At 40.4% G+C, this 24,566-nt stretch overlaps 5 protein-coding genes and 2 long non-coding RNA genes across 15 annotated transcripts in view; 5 read left to right on the top strand and 2 right to left on the bottom strand.

Moving 5' to 3' along the window:
• The window catches only part of arfgef1 (ADP-ribosylation factor guanine nucleotide-exchange factor 1 (brefeldin A-inhibited)), a 39,968-nt gene extending 38,766 nt beyond the window's left edge, over positions 1-1,202 (top strand). For both annotated transcript variants that reach the window (XM_054766427.1, XM_054766426.1), the window contains one exon: positions 72-1,202. In XM_054766427.1, coding sequence (XP_054622402.1) covers positions 72-269 — 198 coding nt within the window. In that variant the 3' untranslated portion in view covers positions 270-1,202. The remainder of the gene's footprint in view (positions 1-71) is intronic.
• A 439-nt stretch (positions 1,203-1,641) lies between these two features.
• cops5 (COP9 signalosome subunit 5) lies at positions 1,642-5,003 on the top strand. 2 transcript variants are annotated; one of them, XM_054765600.1, is made up of 9 exons: positions 1,642-1,706; positions 1,791-1,937; positions 2,667-2,901; positions 2,975-3,103; positions 3,367-3,432; positions 3,538-3,623; positions 3,733-3,844; positions 4,477-4,625; positions 4,715-5,003. In XM_054765600.1, the coding sequence occupies exons 2-9, from the start codon at positions 1,801-1,803 to the stop codon at positions 4,803-4,805; spliced, it is 1,005 nt and encodes a 334-aa protein (XP_054621575.1). In that variant the 5' UTR covers positions 1,642-1,706; positions 1,791-1,800; the 3' UTR covers positions 4,806-5,003. The 2 variants fall into 2 exon arrangements, with proteins under 2 accessions (XP_054621575.1, XP_054621574.1); XM_054765599.1 differs by having other exon boundaries at positions 1,643-1,937.
• Positions 5,004-6,241: 1,238 nt separating this feature from the next.
• ppp1r42 (protein phosphatase 1, regulatory subunit 42) lies at positions 6,242-13,573 on the top strand. 2 transcript variants are annotated; one of them, XM_054766270.1, is made up of 9 exons: positions 6,242-6,339; positions 6,820-6,997; positions 8,222-8,388; positions 8,465-8,603; positions 9,921-10,037; positions 11,714-11,831; positions 11,905-12,033; positions 12,764-12,851; positions 13,036-13,573. In XM_054766270.1, the coding sequence occupies exons 2-9, from the start codon at positions 6,863-6,865 to the stop codon at positions 13,118-13,120; spliced, it is 978 nt and encodes a 325-aa protein (XP_054622245.1). In that variant the 5' UTR covers positions 6,242-6,339; positions 6,820-6,862; the 3' UTR covers positions 13,121-13,573. The 2 variants fall into 2 exon arrangements, with proteins under 2 accessions (XP_054622245.1, XP_054622247.1); XM_054766272.1 differs by lacking the exon at positions 9,921-10,037.
• Positions 7,776-8,963, bottom strand: LOC129174342 (uncharacterized). The gene is made up of 3 exons (XR_008567419.1): positions 8,431-8,963; positions 8,202-8,326; positions 7,776-8,097 (listed from the first exon to the last, which is right to left on the bottom strand). It is a non-coding gene; the product is annotated as an uncharacterized LOC129174342 (long non-coding RNA).
• mcmdc2 (minichromosome maintenance domain containing 2) lies at positions 9,293-24,533 on the bottom strand. Of its 4 annotated transcripts, none has more exons than XM_054766267.1 (15): positions 24,430-24,533; positions 24,203-24,336; positions 24,082-24,141; positions 23,825-24,020; positions 22,649-22,771; positions 22,478-22,579; positions 21,321-21,449; positions 21,007-21,241; positions 20,504-20,709; positions 20,279-20,436; positions 20,031-20,210; positions 19,828-19,967; positions 19,438-19,547; positions 19,058-19,256; positions 9,293-9,363 (listed from the first exon to the last, which is right to left on the bottom strand). In XM_054766267.1, exons 1-14 carry the CDS (start codon positions 24,524-24,526, stop codon positions 19,093-19,095), a joined length of 2,034 nt encoding a protein of 677 aa, XP_054622242.1. In that variant the 5' UTR covers positions 24,527-24,533; the 3' UTR covers positions 9,293-9,363; positions 19,058-19,092. The 4 variants fall into 4 exon arrangements, with proteins under 4 accessions (XP_054622242.1, XP_054622241.1, XP_054622243.1 ...); XM_054766266.1 differs by lacking the exon at positions 9,293-9,363 and adding an exon at positions 14,506-15,269; XM_054766268.1 differs by lacking the exon at positions 9,293-9,363 and adding an exon at positions 14,506-15,269 and having other exon boundaries at positions 20,031-20,117.
• Positions 14,528-16,008, top strand: LOC129174340 (transcription factor 24-like). Of its 2 annotated transcripts, XM_054766273.1 has the most exons (3): positions 14,528-14,784; positions 14,940-15,362; positions 15,440-16,008. In XM_054766273.1, the coding sequence occupies exons 2-3, from the start codon at positions 14,949-14,951 to the stop codon at positions 15,554-15,556; spliced, it is 531 nt and encodes a 176-aa protein (XP_054622248.1). In that variant the 5' UTR covers positions 14,528-14,784; positions 14,940-14,948; the 3' UTR covers positions 15,557-16,008. The 2 variants fall into 2 exon arrangements, with proteins under 2 accessions (XP_054622248.1, XP_054622249.1); XM_054766274.1 differs by having other exon boundaries at positions 14,779-15,362.
• LOC129174341 (uncharacterized) lies at positions 16,720-19,005 on the top strand. Of its 2 annotated transcripts, none has more exons than XR_008567418.1 (7): positions 16,720-16,882; positions 17,540-17,590; positions 17,790-17,828; positions 18,015-18,071; positions 18,552-18,607; positions 18,820-18,851; positions 18,927-19,005. It is a non-coding gene; the product is annotated as an uncharacterized LOC129174341 (long non-coding RNA). The 2 variants fall into 2 exon arrangements; XR_008567417.1 differs by having other exon boundaries at positions 18,922-19,005.
• Positions 24,534-24,566: the final 33 nt, after the last annotated feature.

Genomic DNA, 24,566 nt, shown 5'->3' with positions numbered 1-24,566 from the left:
TGTTGGCAACTGAAAGGACATGAAAGGACTTTGTGACTAATGTTAATGAATACCGTCTCTCTCGCCTTCAGTTCAAGGCCCACGCGTCCAGGTACTACCCCCTCTTGTGTGAGATCATGCAATTTGACCTCATCCCAGAGCTCCGGGCCGTCTTAAGAAAGTTCTACTTGCGCATCGGCCTGGTGTTTCACATCGCGCCGCTTCCTACAACCGAGCCAGAAGCTGACGAGCAAGAGACGAGCCCCGAAGCAGAGGCGGAAGCTCAGTGAACCATGTTGCCTCAGGCTTCTGTCTCCATGTGGTCAGACACTTGCGGATGACTCACAGCTGCTCCGGCGCCACCTGCCTGCAGCCTCAAGCCCTTCACCTCGCAGGATTGTTATCAGCACGGAAAGTCTTGTTTGTAGCTCCACACTGCTGATAGTAACGCATATCTCTGACCTGCTCAGATGGAATATATTTTAAAAAAGAACTGGTGTGCTTCTTAATGTATATTTAAAAACAAAATGTAATGAATGAATGGTTTGCAAATATTCAACAACTATGAAATGTGACATTTCCCTGCACCCAGATGGCTAACACTAATATCGATTAGCCTGTCAAAACTAGTTGTACAGACCTGCCGGTATGTAATATAATCTTATAACACTAGATTTCATTTATTTTTATTTGTTTCTCCTCTGGGTTTGCTGCACTTGAACTCCATTTTGGAATGCACTGGAGCTTTTATTTTACTGATTATTTGACTGTAACATCTCCCACACACGGTATGATTTGTAGTTGGACAGCAAGTGAAGGGTTAAATTATTCCATTTTATATGTTAGGTTTTTAAAAGGAGACACGCATTGACTGTGCTTTTGAAACTGGAAGACGAGAGCAAAATGATGCTAGCTGCTTAAAAAAGAAGTCTGTTTTCATGTTTGAGTTTAGTTTTCACTCGTGTACAAAATCAAAAGTTAATATATTTTGTGTTTTTTTTGGGTTCGGGAGAAAGTAATATGTATAGGCGAAATGAGAGATGTTAGCTGTGCTTTATGTATGAATGGGATGCATTCCTGCTCATGGATGTAGAAACAATGTATATGATGCAGCAATGTAAAGTTTTCTATGTTGCAAAAAAAGATTATGTACAACTTTCTGTACGATACATCCTTCTGGCATTCTAATCAGGTTCTAGGTCAATAAAGTTTTTGAACTTGGCTCATTTGAAATGTCAAGGTTTTTTTTTTTAAGCAGATAAGTCAAAATTCCATAGCTGTTACTAAATGTCACTGTGAGGCTAAATTCTCGCTGTGTCTACAAAATATTAGATATTTGCCTTCTAGTCAACGCAAGGCAGCAAAGTAATTAAAAATAAATGTTATTCCAAACATCATACATGGGAGCTTCCGCTAGATGGCGATGCAATACTACATGCCACTTCCTGGCGTCCTCTCTGGACTGAACCATTACGTTGTGTCAAGGGGCTACGTTTGTTGCATTGTATCGGATATTAGTATAACGTCCGATTGGACGGGTTTTATGTTTTGCTTTACTGAACATTATCGCCTTCTTAAAATACAGAAATACAAATACGACGTCGAAAGAACGCGTGATAAATTCTCACATTAGAGCAACTGTCCCCTTTGATGAGCGACTTGTAATGGTATAATCCACTGTCATGGCGCCCTGAGCTAGTGGTCCTTTTGGTGGTGGCCTTGTCATGGTATCCATTATTTTTCTTTTAATTACAAGCTTTTGTGACAGTTTGGCAAACGTTAATGGTTTGACGTCGAATCTCGGTCTATAGATAAGTCAACATGGCGGGCGCTAACACGGCTCAGAAAACCTGGGAGCTCTCAAACAGCATGCAGGAAGTTCAGAGCATAGATGAAATTTACAAATATGACAAGAAGCAGCAGCAGGAGATCCTCGCAGCGAAGCCGTGGACAAAGGAGTAAGTTCTCCAGACATTTATCGTCTAGTCTTACATGTGGTGAAGAACTCTTTCCAGGCAGTTTAAACGCAACGGCGACTTGGTATCAGTATCACTAATTGGTTGTTTCGAACTGATACACAAAGTCGAGGTGGGTGGATCAATACAAGTATTGATATCGTCGATGTTTAATTCTTGTCTGCGTTTTTTTCCCTACAACTATCAATTATCTTTGTTAAGTTGTTCAAATATATTGTGTTTACAATATTAGATTAATTATAAATTCAGGGAATAGAAGAAGACACAGAAGGCTTTGGGGCGCAAAGCCAAAGAATTTGAATGAGAGAATGGTTGTTTTTGCTTTTTGTTTAGTTATTTTGCGTGTATTTGACTTTATTTTGCTCAAACAATTGTATATAATAAAAGGGAATAAAAGAATAATGTATTAATTTGTTGACATTGTTACATTGTCTTTATTATTTTATTAACCATTGTTCATTTATTCACAAATAAGTGTATTGATAAAACGTCTTTGTATACCTTAAGTATTTCTCCTATGTTTCATTCTGATTATAACCATGGATTACAAATTAAAATTAAAAAAACTAACTCATTCAATGATCTTCAAAAATGTGCTGGCTCTGTATTTATTGGTAGGAGTGATACTAAACTATGTAGTATCGCCCCCCTCCAATACACAGTCTAATTGTATAGCATTGATATCATGTATCTGTATGTACCTCCTGGCAGTCACCACTACTTCAAGTACTGCAAGATCTCAGCCTTGGCCCTGCTGAAGATGGTGATGCACGCCAGGTCAGGGGGCAACTTGGAGGTGATGGGCCTCATGCTGGGGAAGGTGGACGGGGAGAGCATGATCATCATGGACAGCTTCGCCCTGCCTGTGGAGGGCACAGAGACCAGAGTGAATGCCCAGGCTGCAGCCTATGAATACATGGCCGCCTACATTGAGAATGCCAAACAGGTTGGGTGTTGGTATGGAAGAATGCGTCCAACCCTGCATGACAACACTACCACTGATGCTGTGATCCCCTCAGGTTGGCAGGCTGGAGAACGCCATCGGCTGGTACCACAGTCACCCGGGTTACGGATGCTGGCTCTCTGGCATCGACGTCAGCACCCAGATGCTCAATCAACAGTTTCAGGAGCCCTTTGTGGCCGTCGTGGTATGTTGAATAGTCATTATAGTGTAACTAAAGAATGAAATGACTGACAAATTAATATTTGGCTATTTTAGGCTCCTGTTTCTTCTATTTCTGATATTTTTGCCATCACGCCGAGGGCACTGTGTAATTAACGAGTGTGATTGGAGCGCACTGACAGCTTGTAGTAGGCTGCTTGTGTGGACATACTTGGGTGCGTCCCAAGGGGTGGGTCTGTGTAACCTCCGACCTTACTTTCCTGCTCTACTGTATCTTGCTTCCCACAGATCGACCCCACTCGAACTATTTCTGCAGGGAAAGTCAACCTGGGCGCCTTCAGGACCTATCCCAAGGTAGAGTACAAAATATTTTTAGCTCGTTAGATCAAAATGAAGACGAAAGGTTTGACTTATTTGTAAAATTGGAGCATTAGAGTTTAAAAAGTGTTGTTTTTTCAGGGCTACAAGCCTCCTGACGAAGGGCCCTCAGAATATCAAACAATTCCTCTAAACAAGATAGAAGACTTTGGTGTGCACTGTAAACAGTGAGTGATGCTTTATCATGTTTTTAAATCACATACAGTATTTACAATTTGTTTCTTGTGCACAATGATTTCTGCTGGCTGCTCACTATTTTGCTCTTTATCTGTTTAGGTATTATGCCTTGGAAGTAACTTATTTTAAGTCATCCCTCGATAGAAAGCTCCTGGAACTCCTTTGGAATAAATATTGGGTCAATACTTTAAGTTCCTCAAGTCTCCTAACGGTGTGTATGCATACTTCTTTTTTTTTATATTGGCTAATTGTTTGACATTTGTATTTTGGATTTGTGGTTATTATTACACAATAGAAACACGGTGACTAGTGTGTGATGCCGAAATTAATGCAGGGTGTGTTGTCTTGTTTACTTTGATAATATGGCAGATGCTGCAGTAGTTAAGTGTGGATCATCTCCTTTTCCGTCGTGGATCGTTGTAAAGATTGAAAGGCACACACACACACACACACACACACACGTCAATTCCTATTGTGGATGTTACCACTCTGTCCCCAGCTTGACTAAAGAGGCTAAATAGGCACCAGGCTTATCCAAACAGTGTGTTCTTTGGCACTGCAGATGAAGACGAATTGACTAGATGTCAAGAGGGAGCCGCGGCACGGGTGACAGGCTTTGTCAGCCGCAGCACTGTCACCCCAGTCAGGGGGACGCCTTGTCATTGTCTTTTAATTACCCTCCCCACTAAAAACATGGGCCTCACCTTAAGCAAACCTTCCCCGGCTTCTTTTCATTCATCACCCTCATAGACACTTCTTGAAAAGTTTTTGCAGAGAATATGTTGTCCATCTTTTGTGAGGAAATTGTGCGTGATTTTTTTTTTTTTTCTTTTGGCTGTTTAGAACTCGGACTACACCACGGGCCAGGTGTTTGACCTGTCAGAGAAGCTGGAGCAGTCGGAGGCCCAACTGGGTCGAGGCAGCTTCATGCTCGGCCTGGACACACACGACAGGAAGTCCGAGGACAAGCTGGCTAAGGCCACTCGAGACAGGTACAGCTAATAATCACAATTAAAAGCATAATAAGAAGATTATTATACATTGTGGCACAACTTAACTGGGTCCCTTTGCTTTCGTTTAGCTGCAAGACGACCATAGAAGCAATTCACGGTCTCATGTCTCAAGTCATTAAGGACAAACTCTTCAATCAGATCAACACATCTGGAAATTAGAAACTGAAGTATAATTTGGAGTGCACATTTTGTTGTGCTTTACTGCTAATGGTAGAATTGTTTGTATTGTTTTTCCACTATCTCTTCCTCCTCTAGAATGCTTTTTTTTTTTTTATTCATTTGATCTTTTTTCCCCGTTCATCCCTGCAGTAGTCACGGAAATAAATTGGACTTCATACAAATAAATAAACAAATATAGGTGAAAGTATTTTTGTGATTGTGTTTTTTGACAGGATTAAGCAAAAACTATTGATTTTAATTACATTTTGGTGTAGATATTTAAAAAGAATTAGATTTTTTTTTTTTTAAATCTCAGTAAACAATGCATGATACTTAATGACAAAATGAAAGGATTCAAATTAGGTTTGTCTTGTGTTATTTCAGTTTGTAGTTACATGTGTTCAGTGTTTTTCACTTTGCACTGTGTCCCTTCATGCTTCAGCTGTTGCATGTAGAACATTTGTGATCCCGCAGCACCGCATTTGAACCCAGACTGTGCATGACCACCTTCTCTGACAGGTCAAACACAGGCCCAATACCGCAGTGCAGCTTCTCACAGCATTACATAATGGAACAACAATGTCAAGGTTCTGCACAGGCTCAGCTGGCATCTGCAGAGTCCTTCCCAGCACATTTTGGCTCCTTGCGGCACACGTCCCGGCGGAGTGGCCTTCTCGTTATGGTCACAGCGTGGCAGTGACACAGGCCAGAAACAGAAGCCGTGCACACTGGAGTCTATTCAGCCAATGCGCCTGCTCTGCATCGACACAGTCGGTCCTTTTTTTAAAAGCTTTGTGTCATGTCGTTTTCTTAGGGTATTGTAATGGCTAAATGTATATTTTGGATGTCGTGTAGAACTGAGAAGAGAATCCCTTTGGGCCGGTAAACGTGTCTGCTTATTCTCTTATAAGATGAAGTTGGGCACCACTTCTTATAATGATTTTCATACTATATGTATGGAAGCAGAGGGCTTTTCGGTGTAGCAAAAAAACAATTTGATTTTATTTATGTTTAAATAATGTTATTGCCAGACTGTATTACAGTTATAGAGCTGTGAAAATATGGGAGGTATGCTCATTCCAACCGCCTCTTTTAATATTTGGTCTTTGATCATCACTAACACATTTTTAACTGATTGTACATTACAAATACTGTGATTATCAGCAGATGGACATTTTACGCATGATCAAGGAGGGGAAAAACATCCTTGTAATTGCTGATCAGATCAAAGTGGGGGCAGCCAAAAAACGATATTTTAATATACTTGTTATTTCTACTTGTAGCATTAATTGTACGTTTTTATATACATAGTATATAAAATATATACATCAGTATATCTAATTTTAATGTCATTCAAATTACAAGTTACATACAATTAACACATTTTGCTATATTTTATTTTAAAACAAGTTAACTTCCGCTTCCTTGGTTTCCATGGTAACCACTAACTTTTCAAGCGAAGACGTAGCGGTTCACTTCTTTTTTTTTGTTTAAATCCTTAATAGCTTTAACCCCACGTGTATATTCTTGAAAGGTTAGACATTTTCGCTTCGTATGTGCGCTCAACGTCCAGGCATTAACTGTCATATATGACGTGTGTGTTGCTTCTGTTGATACGCCATTGTTGTGCTAGCTAGGTTAGCATTGCTTGCTACCTCTCCCTAAATATCTTATGCTATCCGAGGTACTGTATTTTATAACCTGTAAGTATGTGAAACACATTTTCTGGTTGTCATGCTGTTTATAAACTTATTATTAAAATAGTACATACATACATATATATATATATATATATATATATATATATATATATATATATATATATATATATATACATATAGTATATTTTTATGCTTAATTTGTGCGTGTATGACGTCATCGCCATGGCAGCTCAAAGACATCCTTCCGGAGAGTGACGTACAGTATATATTGAACATAGTTGGACCACCCAAATTATGCTAGATTTCACAGTTTAATAAATTGTGTGCCTTATTGAATCATGATGTGATTTTAGGAGTGTCCTTGACTGAAGACAAGGTGTCTGGGGACCAGCCGACATGGTACGCCTGACCGCTGACCTGATCGCCAAATCTAAAAACAACTTCAAGAAGAAGAAGAGAGGCATCTCACTCCAAGAGTATCTTAGGACCTTGACCCACTTGTACTTTTCCAGCCAGAATATTGAGGATATTGTGAGTAGTGGCATCATTTACACCTTTGTCTTAAATGATGAAAAGGTTATTTAAAAGGTCTCTTACAAAGATTATTATTTAGTATTTTCATTTTGTGTGTATTATTATTGTGTATTATCCTAACTGCCCTTTTTTGCAGTATGTGTAGGGATTCTAGCGTGTGTCCCAATACATCCACACAACAATTTAGACATGGTAACACCACTGTCAGCTCTGTTTGTTGTTGTTGTGGGTGCAGAACTGCATCGCACAATACTAAGCCGCAATAATAAACATTTATTTTTGAATGAATATCCCTCCAGGCATTATCATCTTAGTAAAGTGAGTATTAAATTATCAGTGAATGGAGAAAATGACCATAATGTGTCGCCACCCCCCAAAAATAGTTGTTGCTCTTTACTAGGGCTGTCAAATGATTAAACATTTTAATCAGATTAATCAGTTTTAAAATTGATTAATCATGATTAATCACCATTAGCAACTATGTCTGAAATATGCCCATTTTTATTGTGTTTAACAAACAGAAAGATAAATGACAGGATTATATATATCTGTATGCATTAACAGCTCCAAATGAACTGAATATGTCAATCAAGCTAAAAGATACCGCACTAGTCTAAAAATCTATTTGTCTAACACGAGTCTCGATAACAGTAGCAGAACATTTGAATGACACTTTAAACCGTGTTATTATGAGCAATGACGGGTTGTGTTCAAAGACATCACGTAACTTAAGATAAATTTACTTGTTTTCAGTGCATTTCCCAGCATACTTAAATGAAGCAAATTGTACATCCGTATTAAGAGTTAGAAAGTTGCATTTAATGTTTTTTTTTATCTTAATGTTTTTTTTATCTTCCTGTTTATTTATTTGTGATGTTCGGAGTGTCCCTGAATGCATCTCGTGTTCTTGTAATGGGGAAGTGTAGTTGAACGGGATGAACGTGTGTGAGTTGGAGATACTTGCAGTATATGGTGTTGGAATTGTACTGCTGTTGATGTGTTCAGGTCAGGATGAAGTTAGCAAAGAGCGTCAGACTCTGTGGGGACAATCCACTGTTCTTTCGTCTGCCGTCATAACAGAGAGGCGTGCTTGCTTGCTATAGTGTGCATGCGTTAATTACACAAAAAAATGTATACCTAATTAATGAAATAAATTAGTTAGCGCCGTTGACGTGTTATTTTTGACAGCCGTACTCGTTACCTTTTCATGACACTTTGCAGGGCGACCTCTCCATGTGCAGAAACCTCACCGTGCTCTATCTGTACGACAATCACATCACGCACATTTGCAACCTGGACTTTGCGTGCAACCTCACCCATCTGTACCTGCAGAACAACAACATCACACGTATTGAGAACCTCTCCAATCTGCTCAAACTCTCCAAGCTGTGAGTGGTTTTAAAACAAATGGGGGTTTTTTTGGTTGTCACCTTTGGAGGACTCTTGTGTCTGTGCTCTCTGCAGCTATCTGGGTGGTAACAGGATTACGGTGGTAGAGGGCATGGAGCGACTGAGCAAGCTGGAGGAGCTGCATGTGGAGAGTCAGCGCCTGGCGCCAGGGGAGAAGTTGCTCTTTGACCCCAGGACCCTGCACTCCCTTGCCGTATGACCCTTTTTTTTTTTTTTTTACTGTGTTCAAAAATAGCAATCCACACTACCCTTTCACTAGTTCCCATTTTTAAATGATATCCCAAGTCATTAGAAGGTCAGATAAGAGGCTAAAGGAACATGGCGAGTACAAGATGCCTCACAGGTTGGTGGTCTATGGAAAGGAAATACTGTGCATGTTTTGAGGATGTCAAAGAGGCCTGTGTTGCTCTCTCTCTGGGCTGCCAAATCAGTTTCATCTCTGTTCATGGCCCAGGATTCTTGTTTATTTAGATAATTAAAGAAATTGCAGTGCAAATGTAAGAGTGAGGTCCAGATTTTTATAAATGTTGCCATTATAGGACTTAAGCATCAAGGTCACTTAGCAAAATTCCTAAAAAGAACAAATGCAAATGTGCTGGAAGCCTTAAAAGTTCCCATCAGTCAAACTCTTGCCACCATAAAACATTTAGAGCGCATTTTAACATGGTGTAAAAGACAAGTCAACCACTGTATAATAAAATAAAAATAAAACCTACCCTTTAATGATGTGTGATGAAGTCATCGCGTTTACATTAGTGTTGAGGGAGGCAATCCGCTTCACACATGACACTTTTTGACCTGATCTGTCATGCAATTGTAAAAACAAGTTAACCACCATGGATTAAAACTAAAGTAAAATAAAACTACTCACCTGTTGATGATGTTTGACATGGAGCATTTAAAACAGCGTTGAGGGGGGCAGTCTGCTTCACACTTGGCACTTTTTGACCTATCTGTCATACAAGTGTAAAAAGAAGTTAACCGCCATGGAATAAAACTAAAGTAAAACTACTCACCTATTGATGATTTGTGACATAATCAGGAAGTGTTGAGGGACATAAACATTCTTAAACACTAAACGGTGTACTCACCATGAACATCACATTAACAGTTAATGCAGAGTTGCAGTATTTATTACTGATGCTGACTTATGTCGCTTCAGCCATCTTGTACTTAACAGCCAGGACAGAGACGTGTACGTATATTGCTTTCCGACGTCACAATTCCAATATCTGGTTCTATGGTCATCCTCACACTTTTTCCACTTTGCCCTCTCCTGGTAATCCTCTACAGCGGCATTGCCCAAAAAGCCGAAGAAAAGATTATTCGTGAGATTCCAGAATTAACTAGGGGTTTCAAGATTTTGCGTGATATCATGCATACATTTTTCCACTGTAGTTTTTTCTTGTGGCATGGTAATGAACTAAATATTTTAGCCTCAGTCACGAGTGCTGTGTTTCCTCACTGCTCTTCACCACAAAATTGACTGTTCCGTCTTTGCTTTGCACAGAAATCTCTCTGTGTCTTCAACATCAGTAACAACAGCATTGATGAAGTTGGGGACCTGGCCGCGCTGTGGGAAATCCAACATTTTTCTGCTACTGATAATAAGTTGGCCAATATTGAGGTAAATGCTTCCTGCCCCCCCACCATAAACTCCTCATGATAGTCAACAAGACATGTTATGAGCTGGTGTTAGCATGAAAGTGGTGCTGTAGCTTTACGCAGCCATGTGTGAAATGATATGGAGATAGGGGGTCTACAAAACCAAATCCGGCAAATCGCACCGTCGGCTCGCCCAGTCTGCATGACTCACTCAGGGTCAGAATTATTCAACAAATCAGCAAGCCGTTCCCGAGAGGATTGGCTTGCTGACAGCTTCAAACAAGCACAAGTTTCTCTCTTACTCTCTTACTTTAGAAATCATTTTTCCCCTCACAGGACAACTGATAGTCTTGTAGAAAAGTGTTTTAGGATTCTCATAAGACTGTATCTTCTACTCCTGAACCGCTGCACACAAAAAGGGTGAAAATTTGCCATAAGATGGACTCCTGCCGTGTTGCCTGTGCTATTATTTTCAGACAAATACGTCACATGGTGGTGCTATTATTACAAAATAAACCACATAGGTCAGACTGACATGAAATTTCCCACACATGCGCTATAAAACAACCTACTTTAACTTTAGGTCGTTTAGCCAAATCACCCCGAAATTTGGTATATGCGTTTAGGGGGGCGACAAGCATGTGTGTAAAATTCGAGCAAGATTGGTTGACAAACATGGCTGCCATGAAGCATGTCTTTGCAGGGGCACCTAATTAATTGCCCATAAGTCATTGACCATTTATCTGTATGACATGTATGCTAGCATGTCTTTCGAAGTATTTTGGGGGAACCACAAATGTAATTTTAAAAAGTGGGGGCACTCCTGTGTACCTTTATAATTGAAGACTCCGCTAAACTAAACCTGACATCTTTATTGTGAGGATGTTGCATGCAATTGCGATACAAGTCACTTTTTTTCCCAGATATCCTCTAATTTATACAAGCCGTCTGCCTCTATTGATTCCTCAAAGACAGCCCTCCAAAGGATCAATCTGCTCTTCTGGAAACATTATGGATTTTTAAAATAGATTATGACAGGCAAGTCAGCCAGGGTGACAAATGGGGAGCATCTTCGGGGGGGGGCGTTAGCTGCATGGACCAGGGAATCGAACCGCTGGTCAAATACAGGTTCATAACTGGCCCATCATTAGTCGGACCAAGCTTTGGTGAGCTGTTCCCCACTCCCGCGCATGGGGGGTAATTTAGCACCGAGCCGAGACTCGACGAGGGGCTTCTGAGTGACGGCCCTGACACGATCATTTATCAAAGCCTGCAAGCTCGCCATGCTCAGGGGTCTCCTCTGAACTGATTGCAGCGCCACTTGGAAAAGTGGAAGCGCTTTGGCCAAGACAGGAAGGCAAAGAACAATCAGAGCGTGTCCAGAGAGTATTCATATTTCCAGCCGTGGATTAATGCGCCTTTAGATAAACATACAACTGCAGGCAAGCAGCTCACACGGCCCCGGGAGAGCACTTGTAGTTACACGACACCAGCGACACTGTTTATTAAAATAGACTGATGGCTTGTTTATGGACTTTGCATTGGCCCCTGCCCTGCACATTAACATTCGCTAATGGCATCAAGCATCCTCCTGTTTGTCTCTAATTAGGAGCAGGCAACATACATGTTTATTTACTCTTACTTTGCAAAAGCACCACACATTCAAAAGGAGAGGCTGCCTTTTTTGTGCATTTTTAGGAATTAGAGGAGGTGTTCGGGTCCTGGCCTTGGCTCCTTCAAATGGACTTGCGCGGAAATCCTGCGTGTAAGACGACAAAATACAGAGACAGACTGATCACAGCGTGCAGAAGACTCAGTAAAGAATTCCTCATCTTTTTTGCAAATTGTTAAACTAAACATGATGAATGATTATTTATTTGCCTTGACAGAAGTGCTCGATGGCCGCGACATCCATGAGGTGACCAGAGAATTCCTCATTAATTGGAAAGCATCCAAAGAAGCAAAGAAGAAAAAAAGTAAACACGTGATGGCAACGTTTAACTCACCTCCCTTAACAAGTAAGTCACTAAATAGCTTTGGCTTTATGTATTTTCACATCATTAGTATTTTTACTAACTGATATCTTTTTAGCATATTTTCATTTGTGTACCAACTGAACATATTCTCACAGCTAGGGGTAAAAGTAGTGCACTGTAATTTGTAGAATACATTTTGAGGGAAATAAGATGTGCTTTTTTAATTACTGGTATTTTTCATATATCCACAGCTGCTTTGAAATTATGGCAAAATGACGTGTGTTTTTTTTAAATTGGCATTTCAGCAAAAATTAAAACTGCTTTGAAATTGTGGGAATATATTTTATGTTTTTATGATTTTTAGATTATTGGAATTTATTTTTTTTAAAAAGGACTAATTTGAAGTTATGGCCAAATATTACATTTGTAATGATTTTTTAACTTTTCTTAAAAGAAACTTGCCTGACTGCTTTGAAATATAGCAAAATATTTAATATTATATACGGTATATACACACATATATATATATATATATATATATATATATATATATATATATATATATATATATATATATATATATATATATACACACACACATATATATATATATATATATATATATATATATATATATATATATATATATAAAATTCTTCTAAGTGTGTGTGGGACAAAGCCATGTTAGAACATAATATATTGTATTGTGTGTGTGTTTTTACTATTGCCTCACATTCATTGGTTTTTTTTAAGTGATGTTTGTATATTGCAGATGACGCAATGGTGGGTGAAGGCGCACGTCCACCTCATGTCTGCTGCCATGCTAACATGCATGGATGGAAGCTGCAGCAGCCTTACAGGTCGTGGTATTAGAAATCATACTTGACATGTACTATCCAATATGTAAATATACAGATTAGATGTGAATATTACTTTTGTAGCTATGTTAAATCCTGAGAGATGTCTCTAACTCAAGTAATTTTAAGAGAAGATGTCATTTGTCCATTGATTAGATTTTTTTTTATGTATTGTTCTGTCTTTTAGGGTGCAGCAGTTGAAAGGGTCTCTGTACAGACAACTCAACCATGTGGCCGTCACGTCAGATATGTGTAGCCCTACGCATACATAATACCACTGTAGGAGTTTCAGAGTGGATTAACTTGTTTGATCTAAATTGGTGTTGATTTAATATAAATAGATTTAATGTCTTTTTTTGTGTGAAAGTTGTTATCAATTTTTGGATCTATGGATACAATTTACTGCACAAGTGTCTATGCCGGGTGTGTCCACAGTATGGCCCGAGGGCCATTTGTGGCCTGCTGCTTGTATTTTTTATTGGCCATGTGGCACATTGTAGAAATACAATTAAACAATTTAATGATACTAATAACAAATAATAGAGATGTGTAACAAAACTCTGTCTCTATCTCAATGGCACACCTGTGCTGACGTTAACGGTAGCAAACAGACCGAAAGACTGGTATAAACATCTCATTTTGGTGCTAATAATGGCACTGAAATGGGGCAAAAATGAGGTACTGTATAGTTAGCACCACCTAAGTCCCGAGTCAACTGTCATGACAGACGTGCACAGACAACGGTGAGCATCGAGCATTAATTGGTGAATATATTACTTAGATACCATTTGATTTAATTAAATGATGTTCTATTAAACTCTGTCCAACTTGTATGTCAGAAAATTGAGGGAAAAGATAAATTAATTTTTTGGGCAAAATTTGTATGTTTTTGTTTTTTTAAGTACGCATCGTCTATGCACCGACACCAGTGTAGAATAATGTGTAAATGATACCCAAACCTAAGTAATGATAACACAAAGCTTTGTCTTTAAAAGATATACAACCTGTTTTTAGCCTTTTTACAATATTTTTAAGAATATACAAGAATATCATCCTTTGCAGACCCTCAGTGGAAAAAGGTTGGGCACCCCTGGTCTATACTGCATGTCTTTTCAACCTAATTTCAATAATAAAAAGGCAAAATATGAAATAGGCAGCTCTAATTTATATGAAAAACCATCCAAAGTACATATGTCTACACAGTTGTTGCTAAATATCTGAAAAGTGGTTGTGCAAGGTAATTAGGCAAATAGGTTTACTTAACCTTTCCCTCCTTATAGCCTTGTAATGAGTGGCCCAGAGCTATACTGTTACTCCATCCTTATACAAAAACAATGTTTGTTTTGAACATCAATAATTCCTCTCATTAATTCATTGCCATCTCATGTTTTGGAGCCTTGAGTGGTATTAATTTAGGAGCCTTGCAAGAATTTCCTCACGGGTCGCCTGTTGATTGCAGCACTGCACTTTTTTTTTTTTAAAGGCAATTAGTCCAGAAATGGTTTAGCATATCACCATATATATTTATAAATAGTGCTCATCAGTTTGTCTTCACGGTCTGGTGCAAGACGCCTTTTGAGAGACAAGCCTTTCATCCTCATGCAGTGGTGACTACATAATAGAGTGGCCACTTCCTGATAGGCCAATGAAGGGAAGGGTTGCAGCCAATTAGAGTGGGAAGAGGCCCGGGTTGCACATGTATTAGCTTTTAGGTGAGAAAAAGGAGGCTGCCCCTGATTGGTGACGGAACTCAGCCCGAGGAGCGACTCGGGAGGAGAGAAAAGTAGTCATACTGACATTGGAAGGTCATTAATTAATACGTGGAGTTGGATCTTGAGGCTTTGGCAGGGTTATTTTTTTTTACCTCTGAGGAGAACATTCTCACTTCTTGGAGGTACATGCATGTCTTCCATGACGCCTACTTGCAGAAATAGAGGTGAGTCGCACATGTTTTGGATATGACTGCTGCTGTTCACATTAACTTTATTTGTCAAATGTGTGGCATTTAAACTATGTAATATACAGCTGTTCTATTTAATAATTTAACTGCACTAAAAGTAATGACGTGCGTTAACAAAATAAACTTAACAGGTTTTTAAGATGGTTGGGAGACAGACGCACCGAATGGACAACGGCAATTGCTCCGGGACGGTGGTGGATGACAGCCCCGGCTCCAGCCCTAGCTCCAGCCCGGATGGTCGTCGGGCCGCCGCCCGGGTGCTCCAGGCCGGCGGGCTCGGGGGAGGACGAGGCCGGCCGGCGGCTGCCAACGCGGCGCGGGAGAGGAGCCGCGTTCAAACTCTGCGGAACGCCTTCCTGGAGCTGCAGAGGACGTTGCCATCGGTGCCGCCGGACACCAAGCTGTCCAAATTGGACGTGTTGATACTGGCCACCACGTACATTGCACATTTGACTCGAACTCTGCAAGAGGAAGGCACCGAGGAGGGGGACAACACAAAGCAGACTGAGGCATTACATTCACTCAAAGGTGAAGGCTACCTGCACCCAGTCAAGGTCAGTTAAAATAATATTTACATCTTACTGATGGGCACGTTTTTTATGTGATTAACTGTGTTTCAATGTCTGAACAGAAATGGCCAATGAGGTCCAGGTTGTATGTGGGCGCAAGCGGCCAGTTCCTGAACAATTCATCAGAATCAGAGAACCAAGGCCCATCGTCATCATCATTATCATCCAACTCCAAATAAAACAAGTCCACTAGTTCGCATTTGCATGAGTGATGATACACAGCCCACTTCCACGATACCACAGTGTAAATTTAATATATTATTGTGATGTATTTTTCCTCAAATGTATGGATTCTCTCCCTTGTTTTAGTTGTTTGCCCTGCAAATTGTGCAGCTCCATACATGTCCATGGTCTGATATTGTGTGATTTTACGGGCCAATAATGAGCTCGTCATGCTTGAAAAGTGAGGCACTTTCAGTAGAAAAACATTTGCACTAAAATGCATGTGTGAATAACTTAACATCTGTCATGTGAAGTGGCCTGTCAGTGTCAACAATAGGTGGCTTGCCCTCTCATGTTCCCTTCTATTTTTTTTTTTACATGCATGCTTGTACAAACGAAATGTTGTGAATTTAAAAAACAAAACAAGGTAAGGTGGTAAATCTACAGTGTCTAAAAAGATGTAATTAAATTGTACCATACTCTATTACGTTTATTTAAGAGAAGTAAAGAAATGTAAGAATTGAACTGAAAGTGTTTGTCGTTATTTCTCAACAAGGGTTGGGACACATCTTTAGGATCATTCAGTTGTTTTTAAGGTAGAATAGTTTTAAATGATCATTGAATTATAAAATACACTGCAAAATGGCACTTCAATGGTGCTTACAAAATGGTAATTTATCTCTAAATCTGGGACACAATCTTCAAAAGGACGAGTCACTTAAATGAATTATGTATGTGACTTTAAAGGGAGTTAGTCAGTTAAATCACTTAATAAAGCTTTTGATTTAATCTAGAAAAAAATACTGCAAAATTATAATGGATTAAATTGCGTTTAAAAACCTGTTAAATTTGGTAGTTAAAAAAATATTTTTATGAGTAATACATTGGCATCAACTGACGTTTGCTGTGTAAGAGCTTGAGTAAATAAAACGTTTATTTTTTCTTAGCAGTTTCGTTAAAACAAAATAAATCATTACACATTTAAAATCTTTTTAGTATACACACTGCAAAACAGTTGCCTTGTTACTATCGCATAGGTAAATACAAACAGATAAACATTCATAAATAAAGTATTTACAGTACATACAATGGTTAAGTGTATATTCACAACAGCAAGGCAGTGTGGGTTGCAACCGATGCTAACATTAGCATTTAGCATTCAAGCTGTGAAACTACACTGCGCAACCCGAAGGCGCAGTTAAATACGAACCGGACCGGATATCCTTCCTTTTGGGATCGACATCGAAAGGAGCAGGACGGTGAGCCGAGCTGCTCCCTATCAAATCGCAGCATTAGGATGCCTTTTTGGCGATTAGACGACCGGAGAAGCCGTGTTTGTTACGGTGAGCGAAGCTAATTAGCTTGTGGGCAGTATACTCTAACGTGGTTTATCTCGGTTTGTAGTCTGAAGCTAGCGGGGCACATTGGGGCGACCACGTGGGAGAAAAGCTCATGAAGAATCCTAATCGTAAAAGTACACTAATTTGATACGTCACCCAAAATTGTCATACTGAATCACACGTGGCGGAGTAACTTTGCTTGCCTGCGTTATCTGAGTCATCCCGGAGGAAATGTTATTTATCATCCCCGTAGACAGGTGAAGTCCTCTAATCACTTATTTACAGAACAGATCATATGTGGCTTTTTAGGAAGGGTCACCAGAAGAGGCTCTGGACTTCAGGATATGTCCTATTTGCCTTATTTAACCACTGAGGCTTTCATTGGTCCCCAAACATGACACAAGGTCGTGGCATAGGTCGTGACCTGCTGTTGAACCCAGCCTCAGACCTAAGATGTTAGACGTGCTCCCAAGCTGTGTCACACGGTGCTCTCTGACCTTTGGGTGATCAGTCATAAGTATTGGCTACTCCGTCAGTACATTTTATTCGTACACAGTGCTAATCAATAGAGTCTCACTTGAGTCAGTGGTGAGGCTGCAGTGTTATTGAGCTATTAAATGTGTATTTGGTCATTAATTTACTGATTAACTGTTATTATAGAAGCACCGGTGAAGACCATATGCTACAATACTGGCCAGTACACCTGATAAGGTAAGAAGATTATTAAAGTAGTGATGTTCAACCTTTGCAGCTATCATAATGATGACTTCACTGTTTTAGCCGTTTACCCATCAGACAAAGAGTGGTGACACTGTGACGACTGAATTAATTGCAAGAGTGGAGCCATGTCGAGGTTATGTCATTATATGAAAGTGATGGGTTTTTTTGTATTTTTTTAATGCGACTACAGATAAACCAGACAAACCATGTCTGCTTCATCATGTAACTGGTAAGTAAATACAAACTATAATATTTTCTCTAGCGCTAATGATGAGTTCACTCTTTTTGCCGTTTACCCATCAGACAATAGGGTGGTGATACTGTGACTACTGAATCACTTCCTGAAAGATGATCAATAAATGTGGTTCAATGCATAACCTGCAATGAAAGTGACAGATCCTTTATGTGACCACAGATACTTGGTTGGCAGAAATAATGGATGGAAAACGTGAACATTTGCTTCAAGTCTTCAGTGAGTAAAGAGTTATATTGATGTATTTCCTCAAATAGTGGCCTCCGCCGTCCCAAATAAATGTCATGCCTCAAATAGGGGAGGAAAAAGATGGCATGAGGTTACATTAAATACATTTACAAATGCCATTGTTGTGGTAGACATCTTTACTACATACACCTCCTACAGACATGACATCTGTAAAGCTGAAATTAAGAGTGCAGATTGCTACTACATATTTTAATGCATATACTAAAATAAAGGCTTCCCTCACTATGCTTGGTACTCTCTGCATTTAGGTAAATGCCCTTGGCCACTATCTAAGGTAATACAGTATATCATACTACAGTGTTATAATGATGAGTTCACCCTTTTCGCCGTTTACCCATCAGACAATAGGGTGGTGATACTGTGACTACTGAATGACCTGCTGCACGATAGGAAGCATCTAGATGTGCCTTTTTTATAGTGTGAAAGTGACTGACTTTTTGTTTTTGACAGATAAGCGGTCGGATTGATGGACAGAAGAAAGAAACTCACATCCACACTCATTCAAGGTGAGGAAAGAGTGTGTGTGAAGCTATCCAAACTAGACATGCTAATGCTTGAAGTAGTAATGATGAGTTCACCTTTTTGCCGTTTACCCATCAGACCAGAATGGGCTGCTGATGCAATGACTCACTGAACTCAAATTGTGTGCTCAACTCAACTCAAATAGGAAAACAATAGTTTCATGCAAACTGATTGCACAAATCTGTTTCTCTAAAAGGGATGGCTGGACGTTGAAGACTCATTTAAGCAGTGAGTATATAATTGTAGTATTTAGTCTAGATTTGTCATGAAACTGACCCCAGTGTATTGTCTGTTACAGCACAGCTGGACCTGTTTAAAGCTGCTATTTGGACTGCTTTGCATATGAAAAGTATTTAAAATAAATTGTACCCCTTTTAATTTGCTTTGAGTGTGATCATTTGCATTATGACTCATATTGTGGCTGTTGTGCTTACTTGTTACAACTGTACAGAGGGAGACTCGTATCCTCCTACTCCTCTGTGATGTATGTATCTGCTCCTGGTGCGTAGGTGTAGATGAAGCGTAGGATGTTCTGGTGGAGCTCATCTAGGGCTTTGTCTTTCCTGCGCAAACTGTCCTCTCCCAGATCACCGGAGAAGACTGCGTCGGGTGGAATAATGAGAGCACATGCCTCTGTAGGGAGAGTTTTTTTTTTTATATATATATATATATATGTACCATAACCTGCAAATGATGCTCATAGACTATACGAGTATGGGATTAATTGAAAGTAACCTTAAAGACCCACAATTAGGGAAAAAAAGGTTACTTGATCATGAAAGTACTGTATTTGAACTTGTGATTAAAAGAGTACCATGCTTGAGAGTGACAGAATTTTCACAAAGGAGCACCGCAATCACGGCGTCTTCCTCCAGCACTTCACTTCTGAGGCTTAATTTGCAGTGGGCCTCTGCTAAAGAGATCCTATTACAACAAACATGAAAAGCACCATTTATAAAGGGTCATGTTGAATTGTCACATTTTAATCCTGATGATGAATTCTATAATCATGTTGACCCTACACTTAATGGTTTAAATGTGCTAAGAAGTCAAGACAATTATAAACATTTGTCACAACCAGATGAAGAATAACCTCACTGGCTCACTCAGCATGACTGCACGCCATCTAGTGGGCTGCTATGGTATTGCTAGATCCCGTTTAGCCTGAGATGATACCAGAAACATTTTCGGCTACATTACTTACAGAAATTTGATGGAAACCGCAGACATCTTGCTCCCGTGAATTTGTGATCTGACTCTACAGCTGGCCATGTAGTAGCCGTGGATCATCTTCAGTGCTGCAGGACTCAAATCTACTTGCAGGCTTTGTGCATAGGCCACCAGCTAGACAACAAGACTTTGGATCAAAAGGCTGATGATGTACTTTAAAGTGGAATGTTTCCTAACTTCTCTGTAGTCCTGGGTAGAAAAGTCAACAAGGGATGGGTAGAGGCGTCTTCCAGGCTGCATGGCATGTTGGAGAATGTGGACAGCCTGAGAGAGGATGGCATGTTCACTCGTATGATCCTGACACTTAATGATGAGGCCAAAGCTGGCTGCCAGCTGAGGTGGTACTGGACCCATTTCCTACCCATGAAGAAGATTTAAGTTTAATCTATGGCTTTGTACATGCACCCCACTGTTAGAATACTCACTGGTGCTCCCAGTATTGCATCGTATGCCCTCCGAGAACTATGTGTGGAGTCCACGACGGCCCAGAAGCTGCATAAGACCGGGAAGGAAAGCTGCTGGTCCATATCCTCGCCATACTTTTTCCCTGGGATGAACACAGACACCGTGCGGCTGTCCAGAGCTAACAAATAGAGATGATTACTGACTGGTCCCGAGTCTTTTTTAATGTCAGCTGAAATAATCACTACCTGACTCTACTGCATCCAGCTTGTCCTTCTTGAAACCGCTCAGATCTCCAAGCATGCAAATACCACCATTGGCGAGCAAGGCAGAACCGGCGTGGATCTTAGCAGTGCCCACTCCATGCTCATCGTGGGACAAGGATGCAAACATCTCCCCTGAGCCTTCATGCCTCACCCCACGGCATGACAAGCTCAAGCTGTACCTCATTAGCCTGACATATAATATTGTATATAGTTAACATTTACAGCGTTCAGTTACTATGAAAAGTACAAAATTTCCTCAAACAGTGGCCTCCACTCTAATAGTGTACAGTAGACGCCATTTCCCAATTAATCCGCCCGTGCGCCATCCACCTGAATAAATAAATACTGCACTACTCATTATTTAAGTGTGGAAAATGCTTGGAAAAAATATACGTATATTTGAAAACCTCAGCCCTGACAGACGCCGGTTACTCTCTGCACTTGAGTCTCTAGGTGGGTAAATACTGTCATTCAGACCATCCTACCTTTCCACTATTGCCGTGTCGCCTGTAGAAACCAGGAGATCCAAGTGTGACCTGTTTTTGGCGTCCCCTCTAGTTTGCACCAAGCTGAGCAACAAGCCGAGCTTCAATGTGTTGAAGAGGCCTGGAGGTGCCACATGCAACGCAAAGCAGTGTGCTACAGTGGCAGAGAACCTCCACGGAGATCTTCCTGCGGCCTTCAGCAGCTCCTTAAATTTGGCATTGACGTCAAGTGGATCTAGAATTAAATAAGTTGCTTCAAGCCAAATTTGTTATGATTAATGCGAACCTTATTTATCCACTCAACATTGTCTTACACTGTGGCTCCCACGGTTGGACGCTATTGGCCTCCACGCTCCAGGTAATGCTGGGCCACTGGTGCACATGCGCAGGTATGCCGATCACCCGGTAGAGTTGACCAATACTCATCGTGTTACACAGCTCATCTGCGAGAAACGTGGGGGTGAAACAAAGCCCAAAGGAGTTGTTCCTCCACTTGAAGAAACAAGCATGCCACCTACAAACCTTTGCCAAGACAAACAAGAGTGAGGCCCCTTAGAAACAAAGATTCCTCTGTGTGAATCTCATGGCTGCCTAATGACTGTTCCTTGCACTTATTAACATATATGTTCAGTAACGGGAACCCGGTGTATTAAATTCCTCTGCAGGACTGGGTCAACAGAATATGTTAATCCTGGTGCTGAGTTTTGTTAAACCCTCCAGGGGTACTAGTTGGACAATGTTATAACAGGGGACAGAAACACTTAATATCCCACCCCGAGGCACCGTGCACGGCTGGCTGCACAAAAATGTATTTATTTGAACCCCCCCCCCGAAAAAAGTGAGTCTCATTTAGAAAGCTGGACAATATTAATGAGCACACTCTACGAATGTGACTGTATGTAAATACATGACATTAAAAGCACATTAATCAGGGTTTGGAACGAACATAATGGATGAGAACGTGATTTTACAAACAAACATCAGCCATATAAATGTCTAGCTTCTTAATTCACTGCATTAACTCATAGCACAGATTTGATTTACTGCCTGGGAAAAAAAAATTGCAGTACTTTTAGCAGTACAGTGCATTGTCACTGCAGCTTGGGAGCACACCTGTGCTTTCATTGCCCTGGAAAAGGTACAAAAAGTTATCTTGGTATCCTATAATTAGCACAATGAGGGTTCATTTAGTGTAGACAGTACACTGAGGGACAAAATAACACGACACTAAAATGCATTATCCTTAAACCTGGTGGAACGCTACACATTCACGCCACTAGAGGGAGTAAGAACTAAGAAACACAAAGGGTGAGGCACATAAGCAAGAGCTTTACATACTGTACAGGCATGCACTGTAAATGACCTTTGTGGAACTCTCTATATTAATAAAATAAATAGTCAGTGACTTTTTCACCCTTTGTGGCGCGCAAACACATCCAGGACATCCCATGACTCTTCATGATACACTTACCTCTAAGAAACAGCGTGACTGACTGGTATCTGAGTGAGCTTTGTTGATGCGCACTGAGAACTTTCAGGGCGTTGACGTGGATCAACTCCACCAGCTGCTTGTCTGTCTCCAAGGACGCACACATTAGTAGTACAGGATATAACAACGCAATGGAGAGCCGTTCCGTCTCACCTCCCAACACTCTGAACTGGATGTCCTCTTTAAGAGGCGAGCTGCAGGTCATGCAGGTGAAGTCCTTCCTCACGGTTGCTGACTCTGTGGCTCCAGGTGCATGAACCCGGATGTGATGGAAACCTAAACAGCAAGCAATGTGCAAATGAAAAAATTGTTCATCTGTGCATATTCATTTCATTTGTTTCAAAATTATAGAAGAGTGGGATAATCATACATTAACCGAAATCAAGGTTGGAGGTTCAGTTTATCGTGATTTTGATTTTTGCCAAAACTGCCCAGCACTAGTTGCCATCAAGCAAAACGTCTTTGCAGGGGCACCGAACTAATTGCCTGTAAGTCACTGACCATTTGTCTAATGATTATGTAACTCTGAGGATATCTGTATTACACATATGCTAGCATGTCTTCCCAAGTATTTTACGCACAGTCCATAAGACAAGTGAAACTTGATTCCTTTAACTGACTCAAGTTCTTATCCTCAGTTCTTATTCTCACTAAAGTAACTAAATTACTCGTTTCACTCGTCACAGAGCACATTCCAGCAGTGAGTCAGTAAAACATGTCGTCAATGAGCACCCGTAAGTCATTGAAACTCATGTCTTTGTCAAGTACCCATAAGTTAGTGCATTTTGAGTCTCCATCGACCATCTGTAAGTCAGTGAAACTGGAGTAGTTCCTTGGGTTCCCGTGAGTCAATGAAACTCGAGTCTTCCTAGGGATACCTGTGAGTCAGTGAAACTCGAGTCTTTGTAGAACACTTGAGTCAGTGAATCTCGTGTGTTTACCGAGTGAATCATTCGTACAGTATTTGTCGAGCGTGTGATCCAGCTCCAGCAGGAATGGGGATTGAGAGTTGATTTCAGGACAGGACCAGGGGCTAATGCATTTCTACAAATGCAGTTAGAGTACCAGTTACACAATTAGTGACACGTTAACTAACTGGTATCCTTTTTTAATTTAGCTAGCTATATTAGGAGTGAGTGAGTGACTGAGTTAATGGAGACAGGCACCCATGAGACCAGATTTAGTATAAAAAAAATGTAAAAAGTTTTGAACGATTCGTTTAGGGGGCGCCACAAATGTCGTTTGCTATTTTTTTTTTTTACATGGTTGTATAGCTGGACAAGTCCAGGGGTAGAAAACATACACATTAAGATATATTCAGATCCTTACCTGAAGAAAAGGTACAGCTGTCGTTACTGCAAAGGAACCTGGCTCCTCGGGTGTATTTTGTGACCCTTGTGATGGCAATGGCCAGACCTTCAATGAGGACAGGCCTCATGCAGCAATTTGTACGAGGGAAGGTAGCAAGATCCAGAGTGTAGTCAGGAAATGGGGGCAGGTGCGTCAATTTCAAAATGATATTCACCTTAAAGAACCAACCTAGTTAGTTTTTGAGGTTAAGTCTAAAATGGTAGTTTCATGCATACCTGACACTCTGTGTGTACACTTTCAATAAGTGAAAGTGTCTTTATGGCCAAGAAGCACACCTAAAATACATGCAAGGTTTGTTATGTTATGTAAAGAAATCCATGCTAACGGATCACTTACAGATTGAAACAAAGCTGTTGCTTGCAGTGGGTGGTGTAATACATAGTCACCCAGTTCCGAGTCCACCTCTACGACATCAAAGGGATTCACGTCGATACAGAACCGGAAAACTACCACCGCGTTCTGTTGGGGCTCTACAATCAAGGTGTGATAAGCTAGGTACTACAAAAATACGTATTAAAAAAAAACAACTAATACATTTTCACCCAAATGTATTCATAACGTACCAGTAAATGATTTGCAGTCTTCTGTAAGTTTCTTAAGGCCGCCACTTCTGTCCAAATAAATCAAAACCGCCCGTTTTAATGAGAACATGTCCGCCATTTTTTTTTTAAACCGCGCTTTTTCAGCTCGAGGTAGCTTT

The sequence above is a fragment of the Dunckerocampus dactyliophorus genome, chromosome 21 (genome assembly GCF_027744805.1).
Source record: "Dunckerocampus dactyliophorus isolate RoL2022-P2 chromosome 21, RoL_Ddac_1.1, whole genome shotgun sequence".
Taxonomy (NCBI): domain Eukaryota; kingdom Metazoa; phylum Chordata; class Actinopteri; order Syngnathiformes; family Syngnathidae; genus Dunckerocampus; species Dunckerocampus dactyliophorus.
The sequence above is the reverse complement of the archived record's forward strand: the minus strand, read 5'-3'. Positions and strand labels throughout refer to the sequence as shown.

What these genes read in the sequence shown, in the direction of transcription:
- LOC129174340 (XM_054766273.1), top strand. Translation starts at nt 14,949, where the DNA reads ATGGTTGGGAGACAGACGCACCGAATGGACAACGGCAATTGCTCCGGG. An exon ending in GCTACCTGCACCCAGTCAAG is followed by an intron (nt 15,363 to 15,439) that starts GTCAGTTAAAAT and finishes ATGTCTGAACAG; the next exon opens with AAATGGCCAATGAGGTCCAG.
- cops5 (XM_054765600.1), top strand. Translation starts at nt 1,801, where the DNA reads ATGGCGGGCGCTAACACGGCTCAGAAAACCTGGGAGCTCTCAAACAGC. An exon ending in ACATTGAGAATGCCAAACAG is followed by an intron (nt 2,902 to 2,974) that starts GTTGGGTGTTGG and finishes TGATCCCCTCAG; the next exon opens with GTTGGCAGGCTGGAGAACGC. An exon ending in GCTAAGGCCACTCGAGACAG is followed by an intron (nt 4,626 to 4,714) that starts GTACAGCTAATA and finishes GCTTTCGTTTAG; the next exon opens with CTGCAAGACGACCATAGAAG.
- mcmdc2 (XM_054766267.1), bottom strand. Translation starts at nt 24,526, where the DNA reads ATGGCGGACATGTTCTCATTAAAACGGGCGGTTTTGATTTATTTGGAC. An exon ending in AGACTGCAAATCATTTACTG is followed by an intron (nt 24,337 to 24,429) that starts GTACGTTATGAA and finishes CCTTGATTGTAG; the next exon opens with AGCCCCAACAGAACGCGGTG. An exon ending in GACACGGCAATAGTGGAAAG is followed by an intron (nt 20,710 to 21,006) that starts GTAGGATGGTCT and finishes ATTATATGTCAG; the next exon opens with GCTAATGAGGTACAGCTTGA.
- ppp1r42 (XM_054766270.1), top strand. Translation starts at nt 6,863, where the DNA reads ATGGTACGCCTGACCGCTGACCTGATCGCCAAATCTAAAAACAACTTC. An exon ending in GGACCCTGCACTCCCTTGCC is followed by an intron (nt 8,604 to 9,920) that starts GTATGACCCTTT and finishes TGCTTTGCACAG; the next exon opens with AAATCTCTCTGTGTCTTCAA. An exon ending in ATAAGTTGGCCAATATTGAG is followed by an intron (nt 10,038 to 11,713) that starts GTAAATGCTTCC and finishes GTGCATTTTTAG; the next exon opens with GAATTAGAGGAGGTGTTCGG.